Here is a 22650-nt window from a genome sequence, read left to right as displayed (position 1 = left end):
TACCTTCATGGGCAATCACAGTCAATTCTGATGAGCAAGTGAACACAATGGCAAATCAGCGCTAAAATGTTTAAGAACGCGCTCAACAGCGCTCAAATGCTAACGGGTAATGGACGTTTTTAAAATTTTAGTATTGATTGATACCAAATTCCAGTATCGTGACAACAAACCTGCTCATGTAGTGTAAACAAGATTTCAAATTCAAAATCAAAATGAACAGGTCTGCTCTTGGATGTCAACGAGAGCATTGTGAGCTTGCTTATTTTGGACTTCATTTCCCATAATGCAACAGATTCTATTGGTTATAATCAGACTTGATAAAAACAGTCAGCTGAAACACTTTGATTGACATTCTCTCAGAGGGGGAAAGCCCCGCCCACTAGTGAACATCTCTCCTTCGTTAAGAAGATAGGCTGCGTCCGAAACCGCATACTTCCATACTATGTAGTATGCCAAAATCAGTATGCGAGTCGAGTAGTATGTCCGAATTCATAGAATTTGAAAATCAGTATGCGAGAAGTACCCGGATGACTTACTACTTCCGGCGAGATTCCGGAGTGCGCATCCCATGCATGCTGCGCTATCACATGATGCCCCGCGAGCGAATTCATGAATGGAAGTAAAGCGACGCAACTGACGCAGGTAGGTCACGTGACCATGACAAAATGGAGGATGTAGTACGTCCGAATTCCATTCATACTTTTCACATTCATACTGTATAGAACGTACTTTTCTAACGGCAGAGTAGTACGTTTAAATTCAAATGCAGTACCTACTGAGTAGTAGGCGGTTTCGGACGTTTTTGAATTTGCCACTATGCTGACACATGGACATCTATAGCTCCGCCCTCTTTTGAAAAGACCACAATCTCATTTGAATTTAAAGCGACAGTCACCAAAACGCCACAGTTTGGATTAAAGCCTCAAAGGATCAGCTTCAGAGAGTTAGAAAACATTATTAATGTTGTATTTTGTGCTGAAACCTCACACACACTCTACACTATAAAAAGGGATAAGTTACTGAAAGCGAGTTAACCATTTGCCTTGAAAGCAACAAGTTGACTTCACAAAGATAATGTAAGTAAACCCATTGTGATTTGGAAGTTGACTTTATTTTTATAATTATGCTAATTGTACTAACTAATCCATTTTTACAGTGTCAGACTATTTTAGCACATCTCTTTTCAAATAATTACTACAATTACAATAATTATTACAATATTTGGTGCTTCATTAAGTCTATAAAATTTTCAATTATAGCCTTATTGAATTGAGAAGACACACTCGAGTCTGGAAGAGCAGATCTATTTTAGTTACTGTCATTTTGCTAGATACTGAAAAGCTGGGAATATATATAATAAAGGTGTACTGGAAATAGAGATTAGTTTACTTTTATTGTTAAAAAGTGAGTAAAATTAGCATATTTATAAAAATGAAGTTAATGTATTAATATCATACACCTGCATTATCGAAACAAACAAGTCTGAGAGTAATGGGATCTTGCTTATTTTGGACTTCATTACCCAGAGTGCACCAAAGGGGGCGGTTCATTAGCATGTGCTTTTGTTATTGTTAAACTCACACACTCATCTTAAGTCTCGTCATGATCATTAGCACATGTACAACATATCTCAGGTGATCTGAATCTGCCATCAGCCTCATTTTGTATTAAGGTAAGAGTCAGATTTATTTCTGTTTTAAAGGCATGCTGATTAAAGGCAGATGTAAACTAAAATAAGTCATACCGAATGTTTTAATTTTGCTGTTTAATTTATAATTAATGATAAAATGGATTGCATTGTAAATCACATGGAGGATGCTGTCTATTAAATGCAGGAATGTCATTAAATCTGACATTTGAATGGTTGAAAAGGTCTCAGTAAATTATTATTATTATTTTTGTTGCCATGATGTTGTCATTATTAGCCTGGAATTTTTTGCACAGTATTTCATATAATATTTTTTCTTCTGGATAAAGTCTTATTTGTTTTATTTCGGCTAGAATTAAAGCAGTTCTTAATTTTATGGAAACCATTTTAAGCTCAATATCATTAGCCCCTTTAAGCAATATTAGTTTTGCATTGTTTACTGAACAAACCACTGTTATACAATGACTTGCCTAATTACCCTAACTTTACCATAATTAACCTAGTGAAGCCTTTAAATAAGCTGAATACTAATAAATATGTAGTCAAATATTATGTGCTGTCATCATGGCAAAGAAAAAAGAAATCAGTTATTAGAGATGAGTTATTTAAACTATTACTATTACGAAATGTGTTAATATCTGAAGGCTAGATTTTAAAATAGATTATTACATCTTATGCTTAAATAAAAAGATTGCTAACACTGAAGATCTGGAAATGATGACGACTCCAGCTTGTATTTGACTCGTAGACGTTGAGAGAAAGAATGCTGTTGCCCCATGCACTCTCATGCAGTTTCACAACACATGGAAATCTAATAGCGGCCTCCTGCAGCGTCAAGCATGGCTGTAGTTTGTAGTTTAATGGAAAGACACTAAATATAGCTGAGCACACAAACATGATTGTGCTGAATCACATTCCCAAGAATGAACATGTCGAGGGATCATTTACATCTGATCCATTATTGTCCAGCAGGGTCAGTTTGACATCTGTAAATGCGTGTTTTAGTCGTACAGGAGAAAATACTATAGCAAATTTATAGTAAACAAAACTAAAACATGAACCACGCTAGAGTAAAGTGTATTATAATGTACATATTAAAGTGTTCACAGGATACTGTAGTTTTATCTATAGTGAGCTGATAGATACTGTAGCATGCTCTAGTTTTTACTACAGTAAACTGTTGTGTATCGTGACATTATTTACAGCTGTATTGGGTTTTTACCACAACAGATTCATTCATTCATTTTCTTTTTGGCTTAGTCCAGGGGTGTCCATGTCCAAACACGGTCCTAGAGGGCCAGTGTCCTGCATAGTTTAGCTCCAACTTCCTTCAACACACCTCCTTGGAAGTTTCCAGTATACCTAGAGAGAGCTTGATTAGCTGCTTCAGGTGTGTTTAATCGGGGTTGGAACTAAAATATGCAGGACACCAGCTCTCCGAGTTTGGACACCCCTGGCTTAGTCCCTTTAGTCACAGCGGAATGAACCACCAACTTATCCAGCATATGTTTTACACAGCAGATTCCCTTTCAGCTGCAACCCAGCACTGGGAAACACCCATACACACTCTTTCTCACACACACACATACACTACCTATTGAGCTTATTCAATTCACCTGTACTGCATGTCTTTGGACTGTAGGGGAAACCGGAGCACCTGGAGGAAACCCACACGGGGAGAACATGCAAACTCCACACACAAATTCCAACTGACCTAGTTGGGGCTCAAATCAGCTACCTTCTTGCTGTGAGGCGATCGTGCTATAACTGTGCCACTGTAATGTCCTAAAACAGATTCATTTGAATATAATATGTTTTAAAAACACTACAGTATTTGCTAATGATTACTGTAATATTTTTTCATGTGGTTTTTAGAGGGTTAAGTTGTCAATAAAAGACAAATTGACCCAATTCAATATTTACCATCTGTAAATGCATGTTTAATGCCCAAATTAAAAAAAATACTATAGTAATTTTTTAGTAAATACTTAATGTTTTTTTTTTTATCATGAAACGTATTATACTGTATATATTATAGTTGACATAATACTGTAGTTTAACTACAGTGAGCTGATGAATACTGTATTATATTTATTATAATATTATATTTATATTTATTATAAATATTTATTTATTTGTTATAAATATTATTTATTTACTTTTTACTATTGTAAGCAGTGATATATTGTGGTATAATACATCCTGTTGGTCATAAAACTGCTGTATTGGCTCATTAATTTGTACTAATTGTTGAGTTACAATAGCAACTACACTCTCAGAAATAAAGGTACGTGAGCTGTCACTGGTTTGGTACCTTTTCAAAAGGTACAAATTTGCACCTTAAAGGTCTATATTAATACTTCAAGGGTACATATTAGTACCTAAGAAGTACAAAAATGTTTCTCTTAAAAATTGTAAGGACTAATGTATACTTTTAATGTACCAATATGGACCCTTAAAGTACAAATGTGTACCTTATAAAAGGTACAACCCCAGTGATGGCTCACATACCTTTATTTCTGAAAGTGTATAGAACTATCACAACAGATCAATTTTTAAATACTTTATTATTAAAGGTTTCAAAAACACTATAGTATTTGCTAGGCGGTTCCTTCTGCTTCTGGACCCCCGTTTATCAGGCAAAATGAATGAAGGAATAGTACTTAGTAATTTTGACATGGGATATTTAAGCTCACCAAAGTCAACATAAGACATATTACTTGACCAATTTTACAAAATTAGGCAGGATCAAAGGTTAATAGGAGGGTTAAAGTTTGACGCTAAACATCAGTTTTTCTCACTCATTTGTTTCTTTCTCAGTCATATGACCTGATTTTTAGCTATAGCTATGGAAGAAAAGCGATTTGTGCATTTCCGAGATGTTGCTGTGAGCTATTTCTCACAGACGAGAGTGGATTGTCGATACACTATCAGCAGTCAACACGACTGGAGCAGTCGGGACTGGATTGGTCTTTTTAAGGTAAATCTTAATTAAACTCAGTGTCTGACACAAATTCAGTTCATATAACTCGTCTTGTTTCTCAGGTGGGATGGCTGACTGTGAAAGATTACTACACTTTTGCTTGGGCTCTTGCGCCAGAAGGCTACCAAAAAGGAGCAGATGCAAATTGCAGTGTGGCCTTTCACCGTATGTTTACATTTGATGCAAGAAATTTTTTATACATCAATGTTTATACACACATCTACATTTAGGTGCAGGTAGAGGCATTCAGCGATTCAACAAGAAGAGGCAATCCACACAACAAGAGCTGCTTATACAAAGGAACTGTTTGTGTTTAGAGAATTGAGAGCTAAAGTAAGAAGGGGGGATATTTATTTATTATTAGGGATGTAACGGTATCAGAATTTCACGGTACGGTAATACCTCGGTATGAATGTCACGGTACGGTATTTATTGAATCATTTACAGGAAAAAAAAAACTTTTGAAAATACTCCAAAAAAGTGCCAAAAGTGTCAATGACATACAAATTAGCCATCTATCTGTAAGCTTTGAAACAGGAACTTCAATTTTAATAACAAAAAATTATTAAACCATGTAAAAAAATAAAGTTTCAATTTAGTATTGTTAAAAACTCATCACATTTAACATTTAATCACTCACTTAGATAGAGATGGGTTTAAAGGAAAATTATCATATAACTATAATCTGGTAAAAGCTGGGATCTCTGAGTATTTACAATGTCCCCTGCAACAGAAAAAACCCCTCTCATTTGGGACTGAGGATTCTGGGACAAGAGAGATATGACTTGGCCCATGTTGACAGCAGTGGGGTAACGTTGTGCATTGTCTTTCCCCCACTTGAGAGGACAAACCATGAGTGAGATAGAGATCTCTTTGCGGTACAAGTCAATGTCTGCATCAATCTGAACAGTGTGCTGTGTTTCTGCAGTCCCCATGACTGTTATTAGTCGTATTCCCCAACTTGCTGGCACGTGCACACATAGGGCTCAACCTGTGCAGTGCACATGCCCTTTTTAGTCTTGGATAGAAAATGCCCTTCCAAAACGATCAAAAGTGCCCCCACGACGCGACACAACCTCCGTCCAGTCCAGCCCTTCAGTAGGCGCGCGATAACACCTCTCTTGAGTATGCGCGCTCAACCCCCCCTCGGCGCTTTACAATACGCGCGCCACAACACAGCTGATCAGAACGCGCGCGACAGCACCGCTATTCAGCACGCGCGCGGCGACAACACCCGCTTTAGGTTCGATCATTTCCATCTTTTTTTCATCTCCGCTACTAGCAGCACACTCCATTTCCGCATTACTGGATCTGTAGCGACAACAGACCGCAAAGGATTATGGCCACGCCGGGGCTGATGGGAAATGAAGTTCCAGCTACCTCCCGTTCGCTTTATTCGCCTGAGCAAATTTTCTCAGAAGACCTATAGTTTTACCGAGTCATGCGACTTCGGTAATATCGAAAAAATTTAATATTGCGGTATGACGGTATTTACAATACCGTTACATCCCTATTTATTATATATATATTTATTAATTTTTGTGCTCAGGTAATCATGGAAAAGATGGGGTTTTAGTTGTCGTTTGACTACTTACTAAACTTAAACTTTCCAATTAAAGTTTAGACCTTTTAATGTTTATTATACAATTAAAGATGTGCTTATTCCTCTCTCAAATACATTTTATTTAATCAAAAATACATTTAATACTTTAAAATTGTAAAAAAAAAAAATGTTATTGCAATATGAGCAACAGGCTCATTTTCAAAATGTAGCCCTATATACATACATAAGGGGGTTCAAGTCCAGCAAAGAACGGTTTCAGAAAGCAGGTAAAACAGAAACAAAAGCCAAAAAAATAAAATAAACAAGTAAATAACAAGGTGAGAAAATGGTACAATCTGAAAATGTGGTAAAAATCAGGCTGCAGCGGGGGCTTTTCTTGCTTTTGTAAACATTGCCGATTGGGTTTAGGGAAGGGGGTGGGTACTGGACAGTCAATGCTTTTTAAAAACACTGTTGGTTGGGTTCAGGGAAGGAGGAGGGTGGGAAGATTGGTCAGTCAGTCAGCAGCAGCCTCTGGTGGAGTTATACAAGAACAGCAAGTGTGAATGACACTCGCAAGAGAAATTTGAGATCGGAAAAGGCTACACATCTGCCAGATTTGCGAAAACAAGAACTACAAAAGAAAAGAAAAAAAACGTCGCTCCTGGGACACATTTAACGCTCTCCAGAAATGTATACAGGGGTACATTTTCAGAATGAGCCAGGGTTGAAAATTAAATAACTGATTTTCTATTGAATGTAGTTTAAAATGTCATTTATTTCTTTGATTTAAAGTCAAAATGTCAGCATGGTTACCCCAGTCTACAGTGTCACATGATCCTTCAGAAATAACATGATGATCAAAAAAAGCTTAAAAATAATAATAATAAAAAGATGATTATAATGATAATATTATTATTATTGTCAGTCTTGAAAATGCTTTGTTTTATCCACACTATGATTTCCACACTTGAAAGCAGGAAAAACATAATTTTCACAAGTTAACACTAATAAATGTATGAATCTTTACTAATAGTTTTGCTCCAATAACAATCAATATTAACAGGACAGCAAATCATCATATTAGTATGATCACTGAAGGATCATGTGGCTCTGAAAACCAGTGTAATGATGCTGGAAATTCAGCTTTAAATCTAAGGAATATATTAAATTAGAAGCTACATTCAATAAAAATATATAGCTAAAATTGTAATAATAATAATTCACAATTTAACAGTTTTTACTGTATTTTTGATGTGTTAAACGCAGCCTTGGTAAAAAAAAAATAGTGTTATTTTCAAAACTAAAAAACTACTGATCCCAAATCTTTGTGTATAATTGGACCCATTTGCATATCACATGCTCTCAAACGTCAAGTGCAAAAACAACTGCAGTTCTTGGTAGAAGAAGAACACTCATGATCAGCCATCTGATACTATTGCAACACTATTGCAAATGCCTGATGTCCCAACCAGGCTGTTTATGCGTGTCTTGTTTTTGATATTTATGATCATTATTCCTGCAATCTTTCAGCATCTTACCTGCCAATTCCGGGTGTGGAGGAGTATCAGTTCGTGTATGTGGATGAACGAGGCGACGTTTGTGCAATCAGCTCTCAGTTCACCTTCGCCGCTCCGAGACCTCTGGATGAACTGGTTACACTGGAGAAAAGCGGAGAGGGAGAAGAGGACGGAGATGACCTGCTGCTGGTAGTCCCAAAAGCTCTGATCCTGCAGGTATATCAAGATATCTGAGAGAAGATTCGACTAATGATAGTGCTTTTCAATTAACCCTGTTCTTATTTACATACCAAAGGCTTCAGAGGGATATTTCACACAACAAAGTGAATCATTATTTATTCTCCCTCATGTGTTTTGGTAATTCAAACCATTTTCTACTGGCTTATTACCTGATTATTATTAAGATAATAACTGTTTATTAGCACTTATAAATTATGAGCTTACACCATGTCCTAACTACACTACAATATGTCTGTATGCACCAAACGCGACGTGACACAACAGAAACATTTAAATACCAGCCATTCATTCAAAACATCAGCACTCCAGATGAAATAGTGAGGGTTATAATGTAATGAATACATATTTAACCTCTTCAACATTATTTAAAGGCTACTGAGTAACTGAGGTTGTTGGTTTGCACTGAGTCGCAGTTCTGACGTTCATTTTATTTTCATGGTCTGAGGTGAACTGTCTGCTGCTGCTTTCAGTAGTATAGTATTAAATGTGATGTAAAATGGTATTTAAACTCATGTTGAGAGCATTTATTACTGAATAAAGCACATAATCTATACCTGAGGTGATCATAGTAGTTTATTCAGGGCCCGTCCGTTTCTTGGGAGTGCCCCATGAAAGCTCTTGAATATTTATTGTGAACATAATAACTGGCGACGCAGTGGTGCAGTAGGTAGTGCTGTCGCCTCATAGCAAGAAGGTCGCTGGGTCGCTGGTTCGAACCTCGGCTCGGCTCAGTTGGCATTTCTGTGTGGAGTTTGCATGTTCTCCTTGCCTTTGCTCTGTATAATTCATACAACAAAGCAGAAAATGGGGGGATGCAGTGGCGCAGTTGGTAGTGCTGTCACCTTACAGCAAGAAGGTCGCTGGTTCCAGCCTTGGCTGGGTCAGTTGGCATTTCTGTGTGGAGTTTGCATGTTCTTCCCGCATTCGCGTGGGTTTCATCTGGGTGCTCCGGTTTCCCCCAGTCCAATTACATGTGGTACAGGTTTATTTGGAACCCATTTCTGGGAAACATCCACACACACATATACACTACAGACAATTTAGCCTACCCAATTCACCTGTACCACATGTCTTTGGACTGTGGGGGAAACCAGAGCACCTGGAGGAAACCCACGCGAACGCAGGGAGAACATGCAAACTCCACACAGAATTGCCAACTGAGCCGAGGCTCGAACCAGCAACCCAGCGACCTTCCTGCTGTGAGGTGACAACACTACCTACTGGAAATGGAAAGTAGCTGAATTGTTCAGTAGTGAAGCATAGATGTATTTTACTCTAAAATGCTCCACTGTTCTGCTATGAAAGGTTTGGAACTACTACACGAATCCTCTTTTTAGACTTTAGGATTTAGTGTCAGATTTGAGTCGCTGGATCTGTCATGCTGTAACATTACTTCATTCTCTTCTTTTTTTGGTAATGTTCCTCCAGAATCTGTTGGAAGGATGTCAGCGTGAGTTGCATGAGCTGCATAAGAAGTTTGAGGCTGTGAACGGAGATGTGGAAAATGAGCGGCAGAGGTGGAAGACAGACAGAGATGAGTTTGAAATATTACGAAGCGACATGAGGAGTCAGATTGAGGAGCTCAAAACCAACCTGAGGCACAGCACTGAAAAAACAGAGGAACTGGAGCAAAAACACAAGGTATAGATATAATATAAGGTATAGCAAATTGGTGTTCGAAAACAAAAAATAAAAACAGCATCTATTAATTATAATTAAAATTATTAACCCTCCTGTGATTTTTTTTTCTGTTTAATTATTTCCCAAATGATGTTTAACAGAGTCATGAATTTTTCACAGTATTTCCTATAATATTTTTTTCTTAATTGTTCTATTTTAGCTAGAATAAAAGCATTTTTTAATATTTATAAAACAATTTTAAGATCAATATTATTAGCCCCCTTAAGCAATATTTGTTTGGGATTGTCTACAGAACAAAACCACTGTTATACAATGACTTGCCGAATCATCCTAACTTTAACCTAATTAAGTTAAATGTCACTTTGAGCTGAATACTAGTATATTGAAGAATATCTAGTCTAATATTATGTGCTGTCATCATGACAAAGATAAAAGAAATCAGTTATTAGAAATCAGTTATTAAAAAATCTTTCTGTTAAACATAAATTGGGGTAAAATACACAGGGGTGGCGAATAATTCTGAGTTCAGCTGTATATATATATATATATGAAACCCTAAAATCATATTCCTCATCAGGAAGCGCAGAGCAGCAGTGAAAGCATGTCTGCTGAATTCAATGCACTATTAGCTGAGAGAGCAGAAAACCAGCAGCGGATCAAAGAACTGGAGCAGGATTCTGCAACTCTGACTCAACAAAAACAGGACATAGAGGCGGAGCTTGAAAGGTGATTTGGACATATTATGCTTTATTTATAATATCTGAAAAACTTACATTTTAAAGGGGCAGTTCACCCAAAAATTAAAAAATATCCCATGATTTACTCACCCTCATGGGATCCTGGGTGTGTATGACTTTCTTCTTTCAGTCTAATAATCAGATTCATATAAGAAATGATCTTGACCCATAAAAATGTGATAAATAGGAATATACGTTAAATATATTAGTGCTGGGCAAAGATTAAATGCATCCAGCATAGTTTTAAAGTTTGTTTTGACATAATATATGTGTGTGAATGATATATTCATTATGCATATGTAATACCCACACATACATCATCCATTGGAATTGCAATTATGTACATGTTCAAATAGCTATAACTTTCCATATTTGTTCATATATGGCCATATATCATATTTCTGTATGGGGTCGAATGTTTTTTTTTTATCAACAGTCCAAAAGACATCCTATAAAGTGGATTCATCATGAATAAATTGCCTCACACAGCTCTGGGGGTCAATAAAGATCTCTAGGGAATCCATGCATTTTTGCAAGACAAATGTTAAAAGCCTTATAAACATTTTTGTCTGACTTCTGGTGACTGCTGTCTGTTGTCTTCTTCTTTTTTATGAGGGGCATTTTTTCGCACCAGTTGGACAAGACTAAACTTCCACATTTGTTTTAACTGTTCTTGCAATTCAAACTCAAAAGATAAAAATAAATCACGCCTGTCTTTTCGGTGGCGATAATGCACTAAAATATGAAGCTTAAAGAGAAGGAGAAGAAGACGACAGTGATCATTCACTGGCGTCACAATCACCAGCAATCTAATCCTTACAGATCACTGGGAAACTCACCGATTTTGAAAAGGTAACACCCCAGTGACAGCTCGCATACTTTTATTTCTGAGAGTGTACAAATCTGCCGGTATATGGACTACAACAGGGGTGTCAAACTCAATTCCTGGGGGGCCGATGCCCTGCACAGTTTAGTTCCAACCCTACTCCAACACACCTACCTGTAGGTTTCAAACAAGCCTGAAGGACTCAATTAGTTTGATCAGGTGTGTTTAATTAGGGTTGGAACTAAACTGTGCAGAGCTGCGGCCCTTTTAGAACTGAGTTTGACATCTGTGGACTACAATATCCAGTCATGCAACACACACACACAAACCTGCTCCAAGTCTTCATTGATTACATTGACTCTAAAGTCAGCACACAAGCAAACAGAAGTTGCTGAGTCTCGTTGAACTGTGAGGGAACATTATGATGCGTTTTCCTTGCTTTGCCTTGCCGTGTTTTTGACACTCGCTTTGTTTTGTTTGTTTACATTATATGCTGCTTGCCTTTTTAACCATCTGCCTGTTATTTTGACTACGACTCTGGATTGCACTTATGCATCTGTTTGCTCCTGTGTTTACTGTTGCTTGCCTGACCATTCTCTATTCAATAAAGACTCTGCATTTGGATCCTGTTGTCAGCGTCCGCTTCACATTACAACTGGAAGTTACACAAAGCAGTTTTGGACTGCTAAAAATCATGCCATTGTACAGCTGGAAAAGCACAAGATAAAATTTTGAATATAGCTTAGATTGGGTTTGACTGAAAGAAAAAAGCTCTATTTTTAATTGATTTTCAGTTTTGTGTGAACTAACCCTTTAAACTGAGGTTAACAGGGAAAATGTCTTCTGTGCAGAATGAAGGAAAGAGTTAAAAAGATGACCATTCAAAGGCGAGATGAAGAAACGGAGAGGAGAGATTTGCAGGTTAGTAATTAATTAATTCATTCTCCTTCAGCTTAGCCCCTTTATTCATCAGGGGTCGCCACAGAAAAATATCCCGCCAACTATTCCAGCATATGTTTTACACAGTGGATGCCCCGCCAACTGCAACCCAGTAATGGGAAACACCCACACACTCTCATTCACACACTCACACACTATGTCCAATTAAGTTCACCTAATTCCCCTATAGCGCATGTGTTTGGATTGTGGGGGGAACCGGGAGCACCCGAAAGAAACCCACGCCAACAAGGGGAGAACATGCAAACTCCACACAGAAATGCCAACTAACCCAGCCGAAGCTCAAACCAGCGACCTTTTTGCTGTGAGGCGACAGTGCTAACCACTAAGACACAGTGTCACCGACATTTTTGTATTTATTAAGAAAAAGCTGGGTTAGGAATGTGACATATCTCCGTTATGAAGGTGACATGTGAAATTGGCACTTGAGTGACTTTGGTAAATCAAATATAATTTTTTGAGAACTGACAGAGACATTTTAAAAGTATTTTACGGTACTGTAGGATACAAGCCCACACAAAAAACCTACAAAGGGTTTTGCTATTTTGGTGAAAACCTTTTTTAATGGAAAGGTTGAGATTAGCATGGAATTGTTCGATTGTAAAAAGATGTATATATATATTTGTTGTACTTTTTCATTCACTCTGCTTTACCTTTACCAACTATGACGACTGATCAGTGTGTGAACATTAAAGTCTGCATGAACCAGAAGCTGCAACTGTTTTTTTTTACCTGTATTGTGACGCAGTTCCTAGAGAAACAGAATATTAAATGAGTGGGCGTGGCTTGTATTTTTCTCCTGCGAGCTGATGAGATGTAGTAAAGTATGCATTTCATTCAGAAAGATGGGGGAAAGGGTTTCGGGAGAGTTATTACAACCTAACAGACTCCTCCTGCTCACCATTTCTGTTTGTAGTCAAAACTGACAGCTGAAGAGGCGTGGTTAGGTATGTTAGCCACGCCCACAGACAGACTTAATCTGAGAAATGAACTGAACACAAACAGGAAGTGCATCTTCAGATTTCAATTGAAGATTACAAAGGCGAACCATTGTTTGTCTGAATGACATGCACAGATGAATTGTTCACCACAAAACTAGCACTGTGAGCTAACAAAATCAACATGGTTAGTTTTAATTTAATGTGCACTTTAACATGTGTTGTGCAGCTGGAGAATGAGCAGATGCATGCTGATCTGCGGACGCTGCAGGAGCGTTTGGAGGCCAGCGAGCGCAGCACCGAAGCCCTGCGCAGAGACCTGAGTGAACTGGGATCTTTGCAGAGTCACAGCCATGCAGAGCTGCATCAGGTCCGGCTGCAGTCTGCGCAGATGAGCTTACAGCTGTCCCAGGCCAATCTGGCACTGCGAGAGGGACAGTCCACCTGGGCCCAGGAGAGAGAGACTCTCAGACAGAGTGCTGAAGTAAATATGCCCTCTCTCTCACTGCCATTGACAATTTTGTACCAATATTATTCGAGAGAGCAAGAACAGTAGTTAATCTAATTTAACCCTTTTGTACTGTTCAAATTGACTACTACAATGGGGCTGTTTTTGCCCCATTGACTTCAATTATAATGGCATTTTTTTATTGCAAAGCCATGACACAGTATAATCATGCATTCTTGTTTTTGTTTACCGTTGATCGTCAATTGGCAAGTTTTGTGTCACTTTATTTTGATGGTCTGTTTGTTGAATTTAAGTTACATTACAACTAATTCTCATTAGATTATAAGTAGACTGTTAGTTTGGGGTTAGGGTTAGTGTAAGTTGACATGTACTTGCAAAGCTTCTTATAGTCAGTTAAACATCTGTTGAAGGAGCAGAATCAGCAGATATTTAGCAGACAGTCTACTAATACTTAAATGGACCATCAAAATAAAGTGATACCAAGTTTTGGACTTTTATATGGAGTTCTGTGGAGTAAAACAGCAGATTATGGTGTGTGCCCCATATAGAAGGCAGAACTAAGCTTTTTTTGCACTGCGACTGATGATCAATAGTAAAAAATTTCAAATTTGACCTTTTCCCAACAGGAAAAAGCAGCAACAAACAACAATGCATGATTTATATGGTGTAATGGATTTGCAATCAAAGAAATGTTGCTATAATGAAAGTCAATAGGGCAAAAACAGCCCCAACATAACAACAGGGTAGTCACTTTGCCCAGAGTGTATTGTTGGGTTTTTGGAAAATTGCAAAGCATTTTTCCAGAATATGTTTAAAAATAAAATTTGTCACCAAAAATCTTTCAATTTGCTCAAACACAGAGAAAGTTTAACCAAATTAAGACTCAAAATCACATCCCCAACAGCAAACTAGGGTTTAAAGCAGTGATCACCAAACTTGTTCCTGGAGGGCCGGTGTCTTGCAGATTTTAGCTCCAACCCTAATCAAACACACCTGAATGAGCTAATCAAGATCTTACTAGGTATACTTGAAACACCCAGCCAGGAGTGTTGAAGCAAGCTGGAGCTAAACCCTGCAGGGACACCGGCCCTCCAGGACCGAGATTGGTGACCCCTGGTTAAAAGGCTTAGTTCACCCAAAAGCGAAAATTCTTATTAATTCCTCACACTCATGCTGTTCCAATCCTCAGAGACTTCCATTCGTCTTCAGCACAAAAATGAAGATATTTTAGATGAAATCTGAGAGATCTCACATTGTCCAAAATGAGAAGGCAAAGCATTGCTATCTCTTGCTGACCCACAAGCTGAGTGATTTCTGTTTTATTAGTGAGAAATCTGGATAATTTGCGGGCAATAAGATATAGAGTTACTAACTGACATAAAGACATGCCTGGCCTGTGCTTCTACAGACTTCCTTCACAGAAGGAGCAGACAGAAAGGAGAAAATTCTGGATTTGTGCTGAATAATATTTAACAATAATTTAAAAATTAAGTAAAGTTTCACAAACTAATTTCGAGAGGAGCATGTGATATGATTGACCGCAGCTGGTCCCTCATCTACAATCACTAGTTAGCCAATCAGATTAATCCAAACTCACTATAAGTAGCCAAGCTAAAATTACTCCCTTATCTTCCTTTTCCGAAGAAACCCTCCATCCACCCCTTCTCCCCCTTTCTTCCTTTACCTCAGGGAGCTCTTGGCAACTACCTGATCTCGTATTCATTTACATGCTCTATCGACCAGGCGAAAGCCCTGGGCTTAATTATCTCCAAGCGAGGGTTCTCTCCTGGAACAACACGGCAAATCTGCTAAAACTTGTCAGACAATATCTAAGTGTGAAAATTGATATTTTTATTTCATGGTGCTGTAAAGCTGGATAAGGACCGTGTCCAGAAATTGAGCCGTGAGCTCCAGAAGAAGGAAGAGTGGCTCCAGGAGGAGAGAAGCGAGCGTGAGAAGCTGGAAGTGGAGCTTGGGATCGAGAAGGACTGTAACCGGGTAAATATCCCACCACACATGCATGGCCTATAATTAAACTTTCACCTCAGTCGGAGCTGTCTGTCCACATATGTGGGTCAGGTTTCTGCTCTGGAAGTATGAGGCAAGAGTTGCTCTAAAAAAACCACGTGTAAATAAGCTGACCAAAATAGATATGAAACACCACTATAACATGCACACGTATATGCTTACACTAGTGTTTTTTTTTTTCCCAGCCTTCATAATCAATGTGCAGGGTTCCTGTTGTATAGTTCAATTGATTTTAAAAATCTGAGACTTGAGGGTGAATTTACCTAACTCAATCATGTGCACAGGAGCTGAGAGCCAGTCTGAGAGCCCTGCAGAAGGAGCAAGAGCAACATCAGCTGGAGAAACAGGTCTAAATGCGTCAATATTTCCGACCTGTATGATTATATGTGATGGCATGTTGTGACCGGTAGTGTTTTCATTCACAAACAGGAGCTGTTAGATCACATCCATGTTCCGGAGCTGAGGCTGGACACAGAGACAGATGCTAAATGGGCCGAGGCAGCGGCTACGCCTATATGTCAGTTCGCAAAATCCTACTTGCATAGAGCGGGTAAAATAAGTAGTGAACACCATTTACTTACAAAACATAGTACTAAAGGAGCTGTTGACTTGAAATTTGTACCAGATGTGGGTAACAACCAAAGCAATCCATGCATACTGTAACAAAGTGGCTGACACAGAGGGATCCACAGTTTAATAACAAATAGCACACAAATGTTGTGCGTGCGCAAACTCACATCAAACACAGTTTTATATTGTCATTGGGCTGGCGGCAGGTAAACACAGGATGAGTAAGCAGGCATGGGTCAGAGGCAGGCGGCTAGTATCAGAGTCGTTAAGCAGGCTAGAGTTCAAGGGAGGCGGCGAGGATCAAAGTCGGGATTCAGGCTGAGGTGCAAGGCAGGCGGCAGACAGGACTGGGTCAGAAAATGAAGCAAGATCACAACGGGAAAGCAGGCAAGGATGAGAGCGCTCAGTAGTGCTAGCTAGGGCAGAACAAGACTTTGCAATGAAGCAGCATGTGTGTGCTGCTTATATGTGTGTGGAGAGTGATTAACTGGATGTGTGTCAGGTGTGTGGGCAATCAGTGTAAAAGGATGACGTAATGTCAATAGTCCGGTGATGATGACCTCTGCTGGCCAGCGAGGGGAATGACTGGGACCGAGTCTGTGACACATACCGTACCTGACAAACGCCTTGTCGCCTATCCAAGTTGTAGGAACCACAAATTATGACTTGGCTTCTAGTTGATCATTTGTTATCAGATGTGGCTTATATAAATAAGCAATCTGAAATGGCAAAGAAAGCGTTCTTGCAGGACTCCCAGAGTCCCAAAATTCATTGGACTTTTTCATCTTCCCCAGACGTGCTCAATAATGTTCATGTCTGGTAACTGGGCTGGCCAATTCTGGAGCAGCTTGACCTTCTTTGCTTTCAGGAGCTTTGATGTGGAGGCTGAAGTATGAGAAGGAGCGCTATCCTGCTGGAGAATTGTCCCTCTCCTGTGGTTTGTAATGTAATGGGCAGCACAAATGTCTTGAAACCTCAGGCTGTTGATGTTGATCATCCACTCTGCAGATCTCTCCATACTGAATGAATTCCAAACCATGATTTCTCCTTTACCAAACTTGACTGATTTCTATGAGAATCTTGGGTCCATGCTGGTTCCAGTAGGTCTTCAGCAGTATTGGTGATGATTAGGATGCAGATCAACAGATGATTCATCGGAAAAATCTACCCAAATGATCAACTAGAAGTCAAGTTATTATTTGTTGCTCTTACAACTAGAATCGATGACAAGACTTTTGTCAGGTAGTGTACAAAAGAAAACAAAACTAGTTTAGTAATTAGGTTATGTGCAATAAAAAGAAAAGTATTGAACACATGAAGAATGGAAGATGTAAAAAGGCATGGAAAGTCCAGACAGCAGCTGAAATCTCTGATTATTATTCAGCCCATCATCAGTGTAAATGAATATTAGCTGCTTCAGTTACAAATGATGAAGAAAAAGGTGGACATTTCAGCAAGACAATGATCCAAACAAGCCAAGGAAACTCTCAAATGCTTCCAGAAAAGAAAATAAAGCTGCTAGAATGGCCCAACCAATCACCTGATCCGAACCCAATAGAAAATATGAGCTGAAGATCAGAATTATAGATGAAACCCACAGAACCGATCAAGTTGAAGTCTGGGGGGAAAAATCACACTCCGTTGTGGCTCATTTCTCCATACGAGAGCCGTCTTGAAGATGTTGATCCCTAAAAAGCCTTTTATATAAAGCATTAAACACATTTGGGTAGTTCAGTACTCTCTTCTTGTGTCATTTCGTTGTTATAACACATAATTAATTTTCCTAATTTTGTTGTTTGTTCACATGTTTGGATTTTTACCAAAATCTGGATCATTTTTATGTTCTTTAGAGAAATATTTACCTAGAGAAATCATAATATGTTAAATACCTATTTTACCTGCTGTATAATTCTGGTCAAAGTGAGCTTGTCCTGATTTTATATTAAATCATCTTATTTTTTTAACAGCTTACATCGATAGCCTTCCATCCATTGACGAAAAGCCACTACTAGAGTCTTCATCTGAGCTGTCGTTAAGTGCACTAGACAGTGAACAACATGATGAATCAACAGAGAAAAACCCAAAGGATAATGAGGATGATGTGATGGTGAGTACCGCAAAAATATATCGTAATCAGTAGTTCATGTAAATGTAAGTAATGTGACTGATTTTAATTATTGAAAATTGACTAGTTCATGACGTAAATGTAATTGATAACTTAGAAAGAGGGAGGAGGAAGTAAACTGAGGAACGAATTGAACCAAAACGTTTGATTTAGTTTCCTTGTTAAAACAAGAATATTAGTATGATTATTTGGAATATTTGAATGTTTTGGATAAATCCTTATTGAAATAAGCAGCACAAAAATTAAATATTCTTAAAATTAAAGTCTATTTTACCAAAAATCTGTTGATTCAGTGGTCATTTTTGCATTGATGCAACTGTTTTGGACACAAAATTCCATCTGTCTGATTGGGAAAATCCTGCAATTTTTTTAAATGCCTGGCACACTTAAATAAATAAATAAATAAATAAATAAATATATATATATATATATATATATATATATATATATATATATATATATATATATATATATATATATATATATATATATATGTATTTAAAATCAGAATACTAAAATGCTGTTGCCCCCTACATGGATTTTGCATTTGCATACACTATTGTTCCTTTCGGAGCTGATCTGATCAGATCTGTAAAGTCAATTTCCTTCAAGTTCACAATGGCATTTTGTGTATCATTTGTGTAGCATTTAAATATGTTCAGCAACTTGGAAAAAAATAAACAATAAAAATAAATAAATATATATATATATATATATATATATATATATATATATATATATATATATATATATATATATATATATATATATATATATATATACATACACACATACACACACACACACACACACACACACACACACACACACACGCACGCACACATTGCTTGGCATAATTGAGTACGCCCCATTTTGAAAATGAATATTTTCCTCCATTTCTCAGTGAATATAAGCAATGGCATTTAAACAAAACATATTTAATAAACAGATATATTTATTAAATTAATATTTTAGTCACCAAACATATACATACAATTAAATTTAAGCAAAATATTGCAAAAAAAAAAACAAATACAAAATTAAATATTCAACATTTTTTTTTTTTTTTTTTGCTTCTCTTGGTTTTTCCTCTTTCTTAAATTTGTATTTAAAAGTTTTCTATCAAATATAAATTTGGGTGTAATGGTTTTTGGAACTTTATTGTATGTATGGACAAATATAATATTGTATAGTTTCCTATTAAAATCATGAATTAAAAAAAATATATATTTGTGAGGGGTGTACTTATATATGCTAAGCACTGTAATGCATATATATATATATATATATATATATATATATATATATATATATATATATATATATATATATATATATATATACATATATAAAGCTCTACACAGTGCTTTTGTTTTTTCTTTAAAAATCAGTGTTACTTGTTAGTTTAACATTTGTGAGTAACTTTCCGTCTATTCAATCTCTTATAAAAAGCAAGAGGATCTAGAAGTTCAGCCTTTTTCCAATGGCATTGCTGACCAAATGCTTTCAGAAGCCAAAGACAGTGTCTTCAGGTGATTATTGTGCACAAATTCTGTGCTTTTCTGTTTTACGAATTAAGCTTGCAGACATATTTGCTTTAATTAGCCACTGGCTCATCTTAAGTTACCATCTAATTGTCAACGACTAAAAGTGTTTAAAGATGTAACACTGCTAAAGTTTTACCCTTTTTTTGTCATTTGTATTGCCAAATTATTACAAAACAACTAGAAATTGACACAGACAGACATTTAAAGCGCTTGAATTTTGACTATAACACTCGAGCGTGTTTTACATGAAAACAATACAATACTTTTAAATGTAGTTTATTACCACAGTGTTTTTCAACCATACTAAAGCACAGTGTCTTACTGTATAAATTATGGTATATATTATAGTATTTATACCTGTTTTTTGTTCTACACAAAAGAAGATATTTTAAAGAATGTTGGAAACCTGTAACCATTGACATCCATAGTAGGAAAAACAAATGGAAGTTGATGGCTGCAGGTTTCCACAATCTTTCTATCGATCTTCTTTTGTATGTAAATGATTGCAGATGTTTTGATTTTGGGGTGAACAAATTCTTTCTCTTCAGCTCAGACCGTCTCTGTTTCCCCCTCCCTCAGTGCTCTGGCTGACGCCCCCTTGTGGTGAAGCATAGGCGGAGGAGAAGATGCGGCTTGTTTACATCAGCGCGTGAGGATCATGTGCTCCTGAACAGTGTGAAATATCAAAACATTTTTCTGAGCTGGCTTGTTTTATAGCTGGTGTAATTTAATATATGCAAAGAGTGATGTCTGAGGTGTGAATTTTCCAGTTAGCGCAAATGAGTTTCCATTAAGAGGACGGTTACATTACATGCAACTTTTCCAATTATAGACAATTCAACATGAAGCATTGCTCGCATGACAGAGCACAGGGGTGTGATTTTGCATGTATTTTCCAGCAATTTAAATTAAACATAATTTTGTGGGGTGTGCTTCTGTGCTGGTGTCTTAAATAATTAAATCTGACACCAAAAAAGCACTTGTAGGAGGCAGCAAATTCCTGTGCTAATGAGTGATTGATTGAATCATAAATTCAAACAATTCATTCAACATTTGATTGATTAGGAAAAGAAGAAAGTGACTGTATTTATGAATATATTGTTGAATCACTGACTCAAATAATTCATTTAAACACAGATCGTAATAGTCTTCATGAAACAGTCATTGCATTTGAAAGGGGTCTGGCTGCAGACCTGGTGCAGTGCAATCTGGGCTGCATCCAATGCTTTTTAATGGGCTCACCTAACCCCACCCCTAACCCTACCCGTGACCGTGACGTCACTAGCTCCATTTGAGTGCAATGTATCTGACATTGCATCGCTGAGTGATGCAGTCTCAGCTTGCATCATAAAGGCTGCATCCAGATACTATTGGTGCATTTGGACTCTTGAAATATTAATTAGATTTTTGCAGTGACTTACAGACCCTTTAAAACAACAATGCTTTATGAGATTGTGTCAAACACCCCTATACATGTGCAATAATACAATATTTTGAATCTAAATAATGTGAATGAATTGTTATGCAAAAATTAGACTTTGGATTTTGTTTAGGAGTGAATCATTTCATTGATGTGTGGGTCCCAGAGCTATTTACGAGGCCCATAAATATATAATGAGGGTCCCTGGACAGTGATCTTAAAACAATAAATAGACTTTCATCATTTTATTTCCCGGTAAATGTTTTTTTTTTTCTTTGTATAGTTAGGTGTGCTGGTTATGGTTGCTTATTCCATATGACTTGACAAAGCTGTAAGGGCATTTAAGTGCTTAGTTTCCCATTTTTCTAATAAACATGTTTATTCTTCAGTTGTTTTTCGCAATCTTTGTACATTTGTGCATGAAGACTATATTAGAAGAAAAAATCTCTATTGAACAGCTTTATTTCATTTATTTACAATGCTGATGAGACTTCTAACTGAAATGGAATATTAAGTAGGGGGCGTGGCTTTTTTGCTTATTATTCTAATAGTAAACTGGAGGAGGGGCGTGGTTAAGAATGTTTTGGCTGAAGGGTCAAACTGACATCATCAGAGAAGGAGCCACACAGACGCAGATGCTCAGACTTTGAGTAAAGATATTGTTTTTTCTTCTGTGGATAAACTTGCACACATTAATTGTTCACTTAAACAGCAATGTGCATGAGCAAAATAAACATTGTGAATTTAGATTTCGCAGACTTTAAGCTAATTTTTGCCAAATGAAGTAGCTATACCAAGTGGCAACCTCCTGCTCTCCCTCTTGAAGCCAACACGGAAGTAACTGAAACTGCAGTTCATCGACTCGCCTTTGGGGGCAGTCTCCATATACTCCAGATGTTCATTGACTGCAGTGCTAAATTGGCCAATTTTACAGCTGATATAGACATGTTTACAGCCTGGTACAAGCTAATATTATCCTTTATGACAACTTTGAGGGGGTGGATTTTTCTATAACTCATCCGTTTAATTTTTATTCACTTATATTAAGTCTGCATAATTAAGGGCGTGGCCACTTGAGCGCCGTCAAATCACCTCAGCTGATTCCGGTTGATTAGCCTCTGAACTCGACATATATATTGTATTTTTGTGTTGTTTTATGTTTCTTCACACAGTCAGTTGCCTTTTGGGATTATTTCTTGCAATTATCAGATGATATGGGATGCTGTGTGCACATAAACCATTTACATGGCCTCCATTTTCCAGGTGAGTGAAGTTATATACTTGTATACCATCTCTATAAATGTATTTGTTTTTAAGATCAATTATCATTTGTAATTGTCTTTAGGCATGTAAAGCACTCCAGAATCTGACAGATTGATTAGCTGTTGGCTCTAGAACAGTCGTCTAAAGTGTTGCCATACAGTGTTATGCCTGGATTTCATTAATAGTCTTGCGTTT

The 22650-nt window shown here is 37.3% G+C and overlaps 2 protein-coding genes across 11 annotated transcripts in view; one reads left to right on the top strand and one right to left on the bottom strand.

Annotated features, from left to right (window-relative positions):
* rbms2a (RNA binding motif, single stranded interacting protein 2a) overlaps positions 1-22650 on the bottom strand; it is a 608287-nt gene that overhangs the window by 367345 nt on the left and 218292 nt on the right. The window lies entirely within an intron of this gene.
* calcoco1b (calcium binding and coiled-coil domain 1b) lies at positions 1518-21580 on the top strand. Of its 9 annotated transcripts, none has more exons than XM_087271915.1 (14): positions 1518-1672; positions 4469-4628; positions 4694-4796; positions 7708-7910; positions 9363-9575; positions 10153-10301; positions 11990-12059; positions 13263-13517; positions 15375-15500; positions 15815-15877; positions 15960-16047; positions 18068-18207; positions 19678-19757; positions 20352-21580. In XM_087271915.1, the coding sequence occupies exons 2-14, from the start codon at positions 4497-4499 to the stop codon at positions 20377-20379; spliced, it is 1650 nt and encodes a 549-aa protein (XP_087128041.1). In that variant the 5' UTR covers positions 1518-1672; positions 4469-4496; the 3' UTR covers positions 20380-21580.

Source organism: Danio rerio, chromosome 11 (assembly GCF_052040795.2).
Source record: "Danio rerio strain M-AB ecotype USA chromosome 11, GRCz13ab, whole genome shotgun sequence".
Lineage (NCBI taxonomy): Eukaryota > Metazoa > Chordata > Actinopteri > Cypriniformes > Danionidae > Danio > Danio rerio.
The sequence above is the reverse complement of the archived record's forward strand: the minus strand, read 5'-3'. Positions and strand labels throughout refer to the sequence as shown.